Source organism: Heterodontus francisci, chromosome 7 (genome assembly GCF_036365525.1).
Source record: "Heterodontus francisci isolate sHetFra1 chromosome 7, sHetFra1.hap1, whole genome shotgun sequence".
NCBI lineage: Eukaryota > Metazoa > Chordata > Chondrichthyes > Heterodontiformes > Heterodontidae > Heterodontus > Heterodontus francisci.
In genome coordinates this window covers 52,038,194-52,050,749 of record NC_090377.1, presented here as the reverse complement: position 1 = coordinate 52,050,749, position 12,556 = coordinate 52,038,194, and the positions used below count along the sequence as shown (strand labels likewise).

Here is a 12,556-nt window from a genome sequence, read left to right as displayed (position 1 = left end):
ACTTATCAAGATGAGTGCGTCAAAAAGCTGTTTGAGGGGCAGAGTACCAGTGGGTGCACTGCTAGAGTGAAAACTGAAAGTGAAGGAGGTGTGGAGAGTCAACCAAGAGCTTGCAGAGGTTGATCCGAGAGTCCAGTGGAAATGATTCGTGGCCTCAGTGTGAACATGCACACTGGTGGATCCAATATTACAGAAGAGGAAGAATCAGCAGTGGGAGTGAAACCCAAGAACTGGGAATAATAAATTCCACGGCAATGTGCTCCTTTTAGGTAGCTTTAAGTTTGTAGCTTGAACCTTTAGTTTGGACTAAAATGCAACAACTAATAGGGGCATGGGTTCTTAAGCAGTGGAGAGGAGATTGAAGTAGAAGGGACAAAATATAGCAATAGATGGCCACATATAGTATTAAGAAGGACAGGAGTTCATTAAAAGCTGCCAGCCTAGAAGCTATGCTGACACTTTGATAATATCTACGATGTTCAATTAACAATAAGAAATACTTACTACAAAGCACAATGTCTTCATCAGATCCATCTGCACAATCCTGATAACCATTACACAAGAAGCTGGAGCTGGTGCAGTTACCATCACTGCACTGAAACTGTCCAATTCTACAGTAGCGGGTTGGGCAGGTGGCAGGTTCATCTGATCCATCCCTGCAATCTCTTTGTCCATCACATTTCCACCAGATCGGAATACACCTGTGACAAGGAAAACAACAAAATTATAGACTTTACATGTGTGCATAATACATTCAACATATGTGCTGTGATAAAAAAAAAACTATTCTGTTTGCAATATAGCTTCACAGAATAAGAATATTAGAAGAATAACATATAAAGGTAGATTTTGTAAATTTCTGCTTCTGCTCCAGAGCCTTTTGGACCTGTGTGCATAAATGAATGGATAGAAAATTCTACCGTGCTCACTAACCTTTGCATCTGAATTCCCAATATGCACTGCTAGCATACAAAGCTTCTACAGTACACATCTGTTCTGTTACAAGCTTAGATATGATTTGTAAACTAATTGAAAACAGGTAAGCTGTTAACATCCTTTATTTCTTTCTCAGAAATACATTAGGTGGGATTGCTAAAAAGATATTCACATACTGCAGGAGTATAGGAGTATTTTACTGAATAAAATAAAATAACATACCATAGTATGACTCAGAAAAGGATTCTGTAGTCAACAGGTGATTTTCCTATACCCCTGGGATGAGAATCTCATCAAATTAATGTACATATCATCAGAGTCTTAAGCAAATAGTACAAGAACCAAATGAAAGCTGAGTTTGGCTTTATTGCCATTCACTCTCAAAACATCCCCTTTCCCAATAATCCATCCTGCTGTACTGTTTGAAACAATCAGCTTTGCTTGCTTGACACAGTAACAGTAACTGTAGTTACCCTTGCATTAAAATAGAATCATAATTAAAAAGCAAAAAAAAGGGTAAAAGTAGGAAATCTGAAACACAAGCAGAAAATGCTGGAAACATAATCATAATTAAATAGGAGCTTAAGATGTAAAAAATCAATAAGAATGCAATATCAATTATTGTACCTTTCATTGTCTAGACATCTGTACTGTGTACTTGTGCACCTGGGGATACAGTGAGTGATGCTGCCAGACTGCATCCGAAAGTTATCCGGGCATTCACATGTCTTGCCTTGGCCACCTTCTGCTATCAGACACAGATGGGAGCAGCCACCATTATTTGTATCACAGGGATTGTTTACTGAAAACAGGAGGGGTATAAAAGCAACTGTTAGTATAGGAATATATTTCAAGGCACTTAATAGGAAGCAGCATTGTATAGCGAATAAACAATTGATGGAACTGTAGTGCAAGGCTGCATAATAAATCAAGAGTAAACATGAATAGCTTCCATAACTCTAAGCCTTGAGCACATTCCAAATGTAGCTTTTTTAAGATTAAAAATACAGATTTTCAGTTTTTCTTTCAGAGTTCTATTATTGTGATTCATGTCTCCTATGTTTGCTGTGGACTCTCACTTTGCTTGATCGTGCTACAAGAAGGGAATGGGCTTAACAAGATGTGATTCTTGTGATTGGGAGTGGAAGAAATTACAGAGAGGTGCAAAAATTATAGGGTAGTTATAATGGGGGACTTTAATTATCCAAACATAGAGTGGGATAACAGTAGTGTAAAGGGCAGTGAGGGGCAAGAGTTCAGGAAAATTTTCAACAGCAGTATGTTGCTAGTCCAATGAAAAAGGAGGTACTGCTAGACCTGGTTCTTGGGAATGAGGTGGGCCAAATGAATCAAGTTTAGTAGGAGAGCATTTAGGGGATAGTGATCATTGTATCATAAGGTTTAGGCTCACTAAGGAAAAGGACAAAGAACAATCCAGGGTAAGAATAATTAACTGGGGGAAGGCCAACTTCAATGGTGTAAGAATGGAGCCAGGGCTAATAAATTGGAGTCAAAAGTTGGCAGGAAAACCACTAGATGAACAATGGGCTACCTTCAAAAAAAGAGATAGTTTGGGCACAGTCAAGGTATGTTCCCTTGAAGGGGAAAAGTAGGGCAAACAAATGCAGAGCTCCCTGGATGACAGAAGAGATAGAGATTAAGATAAAGAAGAAAAAGTGTGCTTATGACAGATGCCAGGTAGAAAATACTACTGAGAACAAGGCTGAATATAGAAGGTCCAGAGGGGAAGTGAAAAAGCAAATAAGAGAAGCAAAGATAGAGCATGAAAAGAGACTGGCAGCTAGCATTAAAGAAAATCCCAAAGTTTTCTACAGGCATATAAATAGTAAAAAGGTGGTAAAAGGAGGAGTGGGGCCAATTAGGGACCAGAATGGGGATTTACACATGGAGGCAGAGGGCATAGCTGAGGTATTAAATGAATACCTTGCCTCTGTCTTTACCAAGGAAGAAGATGCAACCCAGGCAAGGTTGAAAAAGGAAGTAAGTCAGACACTAGAGGGGTTTAAAATTGATAAAGAGGAAGTATTAGATAGGCTGTCTGTACTTAAAGTGGATAAAACACCAGGACCAGATGAGATGCATCCAACAATACTGAGGGAAGTGAGGGTGAAAATCGCAGAGGCACTGGCCATAATTTTTCAGTCTTCCTTCGTCTCGGGGATGGTGCCAGAGGACTGAAGAATTCAAAACGTTACACCTTTGTTCAAAAAAGGGTGTAAAGATAAGCCCAGCAACTAACGGCCAGTTAGTTTAACTTTGGTGGTGGGAAAACTTCTAGAAAAAATAATTCGGGACAAAATCAACGTCACATGGACAAATGTGAGTTAATTAAGGAAAGCCAGGATGGATTTCTTAAGGGAAAATCATGTTTAACTAACTTGCTGGAGTTTTTTGAGGAGGTAACAGAGAGGGTTGATGAGGGCTATTGATGTGGTGTACATGGACTTTCAAAAGACATTTGATACAGTGCCACATAACAGACTTGTGAGCAAACTTGTAACTCATGGAAGAAAAGGGACAGTAGAGACATGTATATGAAATTGGCTGAGTGACAGGAAACAGAGTAGTGGTTAATGGATGTTTCTCGGGCTGGAGGAAGGTTTGTAGTGGAGTTCCACAGGGATCAGTGTTGGGACCCCTGCTTTTCCTGATATATATTAATGAACTAGACCTTGGTATAGAGGGCACAATTTCAAAGTTTGCAGATGATACAAAACTTGGAAGCATTGTGAACTGAGGAGGATAGTGTAGAACTTCAAAAGGACATAGACAAGTTGGTGGAATGGGCAGATAGGTGGCATATGAAGTTCAATGAACAGAAATGTGAAGTGATTCATTTTGATAGGAAGAACATGAAGAGACAATATAAAATAAAGGGTACAATTCTAAAGGGGGTGCAGGAGCAGAGGGACCTGGGTGTACATGTGCATAAGTCATTGAAGGTGGCAGAACAGGTTGAGAGAGCAGTTAATAAAGCATACAGTATCTTGGGCTTTATTATTAAGGGCATAGAGTACAGAGCAAAGAAGTTATGTTGAACTTGTACGAGACAGTAGTTCGGCCTCAGCTGGAATATTGCGTCCAGTTCTGGGAGCCGCACTTTAGGAGAGACGTGAGGGCATGGGAGAGAAATGCCGCGAGCAATAGGTGCCTCTCTACGTTGCTTTCACTGATCTCACCAAAGCCTTTGACCTCGTCAGCAGACGTGGGCTCTTCAGACTACTAGAAAAGATCGGATGTCCACCAAAGCTACTAAGTATCATCAACTCATTCCATGACAATATGAAAGGCACAATTCAGCATAGCGGCGCCTCATCAGACCCCTTTCCTATCCTGAGTGGCGTGAAACAGGGCTGTGTCCTCGCACCTACACTGTTTGGGATCTTCTTCTCCCTGCTGCTCTCACATGCGTTCATGTCTTCAAAAGAAGGAATTTTCATCCACACAAGATCAGGTGGCAGGTTGTTCAACCTTGCCTGTCTAAGAGCGAAGACCAAAGTACGGAAAGTCCTCATCAGGGAACTCCTCTTTGCTGACGATGCTGCATTAACATCTCACACTGAAGAGTGTCTGCAGAGACTCATTGACAGGATTGCGGCTGCCTGCAACGAATTTGGCCTAACCATCAGCCTCAAGAAAACGAATATCATGGGACAGGACGTCAGAAATGCTCCATCCATCGATATCGGCGACCACGCTCTGGAAGTGGTTCAAGAGTTCACTTACCTAGGCTCAACTATCACCAGTAACCGGTCTCTCGATGCAGAAATCAACAAGCGAATGGGAAAGGCTTCCACTGCTATGTCCAGACTGGCCAAGAGAGTGTGGGAAAATGGCACACTGACACGGAACACAAAACTCCGTCTGAGTGTATCAAGCCTGTGTCCTCAGTACCTAGCTCTACGGCAGCGAGGCCTGGACAACGTGTGTCAGCCAAGAGCGATGTCTCAATTCATTCCATCTTTGCTGCCTCCGGAGAATCCTTGGCATCAGGTGGCAGGACCGTATCTCCAACACAGAAGTCCTCTCGAGGCAGCCAACATCCCCAGCATATACACCCTACTAAGCCAGCGGCGCTTGAGATGGCTTTGCCATATGAGCCGCATGGAAGATGGCAGGATCCCCAAGGACACATTGAACAGCAAGCTCGTCACTGGTCCGTCCATGTCCCACCGACCGTCCATGTCTCCGCTTTAAAGATGTCTGCAAATGCGACATGAAGTCGTGTGACATTGATCACAAGTCGTGGGAGTCAGTTGCCAGTGATCGCCAGAGATGGCGGGCAGCCATAAAAGCGGGGCTAAAGCGTGGCGAGTCGAAGAGACTTAGCAGTTGGCAGGAAAAAAGACAGAAGCGCAAGGGGAGAGCCAACTGTGTAACAGCCCCGACAACCAATTTTATCTGCAGCACCTGTGGAAGAGTCTGTCACTCTAGAATTGGCCTTTATAGCCACTCCAGGCGCTGCTTCACAAACCACTGACCACCTCCAGGCGCTTACCCATTGTCTCTCGAGACAAGGAGGCCAAAGAAGAAAAGATTCACGAGAATGCTTCCAGGGATGAGGAATTTCACTTATGAAGATAGATTGGAGAAGTTGGGACTGTTTTCCTTGGAGAAGTCTGAGAGGCGATTTGATAAAGGTATTCAAAATCATAAAGGGTCTGGACAGTCGATAGAGAGAAACTGTTCCCACTTGTGAAAGGATCAAGAACAGATTTAAAGTATTTGGTAAGAGTAGCAAAAGTGACATGAGGAAAAACTTTTTCACACAGCAAGTATTTAAGTTCTGGAATACGCTGCCTGAGAAAGTGGTGGAGGCAGGTTCAAGTGAAGCATTCAGAAGGGATTTAGACTGTTATCTGAAACGGAAGAATGTGCAGGGTTACAGGGAGAAGGCAGGGGAATGGAACTGAGGGAATTGCTCTTTCAGAGAGCCAATGTGGACACGATGGGCCGAATGGCCTCCTTCTGCACTGTAACCATTCTGTGATTAGCATGGATTGAGGATTGGTTAATGTACAGAAAACCGAGAGCAGGAATAAACAGATCATTTTCAAGTTGGCCGACTGGAATTAGTGGAGTACCACAAAGGTCAATGCTTGGGCCTCAGGTAGTTATAATTTATATCAATGACTTAGACAAGCGGATTAGGTGTAGTGTATCCAAGTTTACTGACAATATAAAGTTAGGTAGGAAGGTAGGCTATAAGGAGGACACAAAGAGGCTGCAAAAGGATTTAGGCAAGTCAAGTTAGAACACGGCAGATAGAATATATGAGGAGGAATATGAAATTATCCCCTTTGGTAGGAAAAATAAAAAAGCTGATTTTTTTTTTAAATAGTGAGAGACTGGAAATGTTGATATTCGGAGAGGTCTGGGTGACACTGTGCATCAATCACAGAAAGTTAACATGCAGACGCAGCAAGCAATTAGGAAAGCAAATAGTATGTTAGCCTTCGTTATAAAGGGATTGGAGTATGAGTAAAAAGGTTATACTGAAATTATATAGGTCATTGGTGAGACCACACCTGGAGTAGGGTGTACAGTTTTGGTCTCTTACCTAACGAAGGATACACTTGCCTAACAGGGAAGCAAGCAGAGATTCACTAAACTGATTCCTGTGATGAGGGGACTGTCCTATAAGGAAAGTTTGAGTATACTAGTCCTATATTTCCTCGAGTTTAGAAGATTGAGAGGTCGTCTTAGAGTCATAGAGTCATACTGCACGGAAACAGACCCTTTGCCCCATCGTGTCCGTGCCGGCCATCAAGCACCTACCTATCTATTCTAATCCCACTTTCCAGCACTTGGCCCATAGCCTTGTACGCCATGGCGTTTCATGTGCTCATCTAAATACTTCTTAAATATTGTGAGGGTTCCTGCCTCTACCACCCCTTCAGGCAGTGTGTTCCAGATTCCAATCTTGTTAAAACATAAAATTCTTAAGGGGTTTGACAGGGGTTTGGCTGAGAATATGGGCGGGATTTTGGCCCTGATATGGGGGTGGGAATGGAGGCCGGCAGAGGCAGAATTTCCTGATTCTAGCTGGCGTGTTGGTTCCCTGCCATGGTCCCGATTCCTGACAAATTTTCCTTCATGGCGGATCGGGTGAGGACGGCTACCTGCCCACAAGTGGCAGATAGCTTGTTAAGTCAATTAAAAGGCCAATTAAGGCCATTGATCAGAGGCTGACTGGAAGTTTTCAGTTGGTCTGCGGCACCAGCTCCACCCAACCTCCCCGCCCGCCCATGGTATCGGGAGCACAGCAGATACCTGGAGGCAGCCTCCTGGTGGCAGACCAGCTCTCTAGAATCACTTTGAGGCCCCCCATTGCAGCTGCCATACTTACTTTGCCACAGCTGCAGCTGCAGGCCACCATTTTAAAGGGGTTTCCCCCTTACAATGTTGGTCCGGTAAATGTGGCCATCTTTAATTTCAAATATGTTAAAAGTAAATTGTGTTAAATTCCTAAAAACTACAGGCCAGCCAGTTTAACATCAGTGGCAGTTAAGGCTTTTTCAGGGAAAAAATTAACAGGCACTTGGAGAGGTTTGAGTTAAGTAAGGAGAGTCAGCATGGATTTGTAAAAGGCAGATTGTGCTTGACTAATCTCATTGCATTTGTTGATGAAGTAAAAGAGAAGGTTGATGAAGGGAAAGCAATGGATGTTGTGTATATGGATTATAACAAAGTGTTTGAGAAAGTACCACATAAAAGGTTGGTTAACAAAATTGTGCCTTGTGTAATAGGAGGTCAATGTCAGCTTGGATAAAAAAATGGCTTAAGGACAGACAACAGTGAGTCATGATAAATGGTTGCTTTTCAGTCTGCAGGATGGTAGACAGTGGTATTCTCCAAGGGTCAGTGCTAGGACCACTGCTTTTTTGATTATATATATCTATATAGATATATAGAATATTGGAATAGAGTAAAATTTCAATATTTGCTGATGATACCAAACTTGGAGATGCAGCAGACAGTGAGGATGATACCAATCGACTGCAACACGACATAGGCTAGCAGAATGGGCAGACAAGTGACAGATGGAATTTAATACAGAAAAGCATGAGGTGATGCATTTTGGCAAAAGGGATAGGGAGAGGCAATATAGACTAAACATCACAGTGCAAAAGAGTGTACAGGGACAGACAGACCTAGAGGATAACGTGCATCAACCTATGAAGGTGGCAGGACATATTGACAGAGTAGTTAGCAAAGAATAGGGATCTTAGGCTTCATAAATAGAAGCATTGAGTACAAAAGCAGGGAAGTTATAGTGAACCTTCATAAAGCTCTGGTTAGGCTACAAATAGAGTATTGCATCCAGTTCTGGTCACTACACTTTAGGGAGGATGTGAGGTTCCTTGAGAGGGTGCAGAGGAGATTTACCAGAATGGTTTCAGGCATGAGGTGATGTTAGCTACAAGGTTACATTGGAGAAGCTGGGGTTGTTCTCCTTGGAGCAAGGGAGTTTGAGGGGAGATTTGATAGAAGTGTACAAGATTATGTCAGGTTTAGATAAGAGAAACAAAGAAAAGCTGTTCCCATTAGCTGATGGTACAAGGACTAGGGACGCAGATTTAAGGTTTTGGACAAGAGATGCAGGGGGATGTGAGGAAGAACTATTTTAATCAGCCAGTGGTAATGACCTGGAACCCTCTGTCAAAGAGGGTAGTGGAAGCGGAGGTGATGATGATTTCAAAAGGAAATTGGATGGACACTTGAGGGAAATAATCTTGCAGACCTATGAGAATAGAGGGGGAAATGGGACTGACCAGATTGCTCTACAGAGAGCTGGCATGGACTGAATGGCCTCCTTCTGTGCCGTAATGACTCTATGGGCAGGATTTTCAAACCCCAGAGTGGGAATGGCAGTGAGCATGATTTGATGATCGCATTCAGAGGTCGGCACTGGGGCCCACCGCCTCAGAAATGTGATGCCATTTTTAAAGGGGCGCCGGTAGTGAGGGATTGGGTCGGGCATGCACGTTTATTCAATTACCTATTGAGCTCATTAAAGAGCTCATTAACAGGCTTGTCAGGAGCAGGGAGCTATTTTTAAAGTCTGGGAATGGGGAAAACACTATGGGGGGAACACAACGGGGTTGTGAAGACATAAGCATTGTGGAGAGGCTATGGGAAGAGCTGTTTAATTTAAAGCAGAGGCAGCAAATGAAGCTTAGCTGCCTAAGATGTGTTTCATTGTGAGTAGTGTTGCCGCTGGAAGTGTTAAATTTTACATTGGAGAGATGCCATGAAACCGGAGGGACGTGAGGCCACTGGCTTCACTGTGGCAGCTGGGGAAGGTGTGGTGAATGTATAAAGCCCAGCTGAGAGAGCTGATATGGGAATAGGCCACTCTGACATTAGACAGAGCAGCCAGGATGATCTGCGGCAGATGGAGACCAGAGGAGCAAAGTGGGGAGCTACAAGAGGAGAAAAGCGCTACCCAAGACATCGGGTGCACATCCCAAGAGTCAGCTACATGCAAATGACAGAGTACCAGCGCTGTAGGAGTCTGAGCTTATCCAGGCAGATTGCCTCGGTCCTGATCCACAATGACCTGAGGTCTCACAGGCATCATGCAGTCCCTTACCTGCATTTGTCAAGGTCACAGGCACCCTGAAATTCTATGCAACTGGATCGTTCCAGGGATCAACTGTGGACCTAGGAGGCATCTCATTAGGCCATCAGGCAGGTCACAGATGCCCTTTTCTGGAGGGCAGGGACTACACCTGCTTTGACACAGAAGGGCCTGCACTGGCACAGAGGACAGTGGGGTTTGCCACCATCGATAGATTCCTTCAAGTACAGGGCATCATCGCTTGAGCCAATATGGCCTTTGAGGCGCCCAGCAACCGGCCAGTGAGATCCATCAACAGGACAGGCTTCCACTCCCTCAACATTCAAATGGTCTACAACTACAACAAGAGCTTCCTCTATGTGTCCACTCACTTTTTTTGCAGCTGCCATGACTTCAGGCTGCAGGAAGATATTGATGGTCTGGTCAGATGAGCACAAAAGTGGCAAATGGGATTCAACTTGGAGAAGTGTGAGGTGATGCATTTGGGGAGGTCAAACAAGGCAAAGGAATACATGATTAATGGGAAAATACTGAGACATGTAGAGGAAGTGAGGGACCTTGGAGTGAATGCCCACAGATCCCTGAAGGTAGCAGGACAGGTCGATAAGGTGGTTAAGAAGGCATATGGAATCCTTTCCTTTATTAGCAGAAGTATAAAATATAAGAGCAGGAAGATTATGCTGGAACTGTATAACTCAGTGATTAAACCACAACTTGAGTAATGCGTGCCGTTCTGGTCAGCTCATTAGAGAAAGGATGTAATTGCACTAGAGACAGTAGAGGAGATTTACGAGGATGTTGCCAGGACTGGAAAAATGCAGCTATGAGGAAAGATTGGATAGGCTGGGGTTGTTCTCCTTGAAACAGAGAAGGCTGAGGGGAGATCTGATTGAAATGTACAAAATTTTGAGGGGCCTGTTTAGAGTGGAGGTGAAGGGTCTATTCACCTTAGCAGAGAGGTCAGTAACCAGGGGGCATAGATTTAATATAATTGGTAGAAAACGTAGGGGGGAGATCAGGAAAAACATTTTCACCCAGAGGGTGGTGTCTGGAACTCACTGCCTGAAAGGGTAGTTGAGGCAGAAACCCTCAGCTCGTTCAACAGGAGTCTGGATATGCACCTCAAGTGCCGAAATCTGCAGGGCTACGAACCAAATGCTGGAAGGTGGGATTAAAATAGGGGATCGTTTTTCAGCTGGCACAGACGCGATGGGCCAAGTGGCCTTTTTCTATGCCTTAGAGTTTCTCTGATTTTTTTTCTATGACTTCTTCAGACTGCGCCATTCCAAGCTGCCTCAAATCTTCACTCCATCCCCCAAGGTGCATGGTTGGCTCCAAGGCGACAAGAGAAATCAGTTTTGAAAAAATGGCTACTGACCCCTCTACAGGAGCCCCAGACAGAGGCACAGAAGCAAAACAACAAATGCCACCTGCTTAGCAGGCCAACTATTGAGCAGGCCATAGGTTTTCTGAAGAGGCAATTCCTGTGCCTGAACTGTCGGGTGGCACCCTGTAATGCCCTCCTGCAAGGTCTTGGTCATTGTGGTGATCTGCTGTGCTTTCCATAAGATGGCCCTCCAGCGACGTGTGGACCTTGAGGCCCTGAAAGAAGACAGCTTATCGGCAGAGGAGCCGAAGTTAAGAGAAGAGGAGGAAGATGGGGTGGCGGGGTGACGCTGGACAGAGAGGTGCCCCTGCTGCACGATGAGGTGGCCTCCGTCTGCCACCCTCTGGGAAGAGGACCTCCCTCCTCTCCCTCACGGCCTCCAGCATTAGATCCAGGTGGGCATCGATGAAGCGAGGGTCTGCGCTGTCCCTACTGCCAGCCCTCCAGCTCCCCTGTGACGTCTCGCTGGTGCAGACATCTCTGGTGCTGTGGAAGGCAGATCTCTCCCTCAGGACAACCAGCAGCCTCAGTGATGGCTGCTGTGGAAGTCTACATGAGCCCCACACTTTATCTGACCCACTTCCATTTTCAATTCCATTGTCTCTAGGAAGACAGGAAACCTGTCTCCATACCAATTAAAGCTTTCCCACTTGAACATTGCAGTCTCAATCAGCTTCCCAGAGGTTGCAGTTTTCAGACCAAAATCTAGACCAGACTCCTGTTTCCTGCCTCCACTTTGAAAATCCAGCCCGATGATTCTAGGTGCCTCCTATTGACCCGCCAGCTTTGAAAGCCCACCAGCTGTCTTAATTGGGCAGCGGATGCGACCTCTGGCCACTAATTGGCTAATCCAAAAAAATCGGTGCTGGGTTTCTGCTCCCAACACAGTGTAGGGTCGAGGCCCACATTTGATCATGATGTTGGGGTCCCAACCCAAAGTGGAAAATCCTGCTCAATGTTTCCACTGGCTGAGGAGTCTAGAACTAGGGGTCAGAGTCTCAGAATAAGGGATCGGCCATTTAGGAATGAGATAAGGGGAAATTTCTTCACTCAAAGGATTGTGCACCTTTGGAATTCTCTACTGCAGAGAACTGTCGATGCTCAGTCATTCAGTATATTCAAGTTAGAGATCGTGAGATTTTTAAATACTAAGGGAATCAAGGGACATGGAGATTAAAGGCCTGCTACCTGACCCGAACCCAACGACATGCGTCGGGTTCGGGTCAGGTCGGGTCCCTCTTCCATCTCCGGCTTTCAGGCTGGGGTCGGGTTGGGCCGAGTCCAGGTCGGGCCGGACGCACACGGTAAGTGCTCTGCCGGGGTAAGTATTAAAAATAAAAAACTTAACTGAGCTGGGAGTCCGGGACGATACTGAGTCTGCGCAGTGAGCAAGTGACATCACTATGATGTCATCACGCATGCGCTGCAGCTTCGTGGAGCTTCCCAGTCGGAAGGTAAGTAAAGGGATGATCTGGTTGGGCTCAGGTCGGGCTGAGTGGGGTCGGGGTCGGGTCGGTCTCGGGCGAAATTGGTGGGATTCGGGCCAGGTCGGGCTCGGGTTCGCTGTGGATCGGTCAGGTTCGTGTCGGGTTCTTTTTCCCGATCTGAGCAGGCCTTTAATGGAGCTA

General features: G+C 45.1%; 1 protein-coding gene across 1 annotated transcript in view; it reads right to left on the bottom strand.

Annotated features, from left to right (window-relative positions):
• Positions 1-12,556, bottom strand: part of lrp2a (low density lipoprotein receptor-related protein 2a) — a 418,190-nt gene that overhangs the window by 95,427 nt on the left and 310,207 nt on the right. Inside the window, exons 54-55 of the mRNA XM_068035173.1 lie at positions 1,564-1,738; positions 505-701 (exon numbers count right to left, since the gene is read on the bottom strand). Coding sequence (XP_067891274.1) covers positions 505-701; positions 1,564-1,738 — 372 coding nt within the window. The remainder of the gene's footprint in view (positions 1-504; positions 702-1,563; positions 1,739-12,556) is intronic.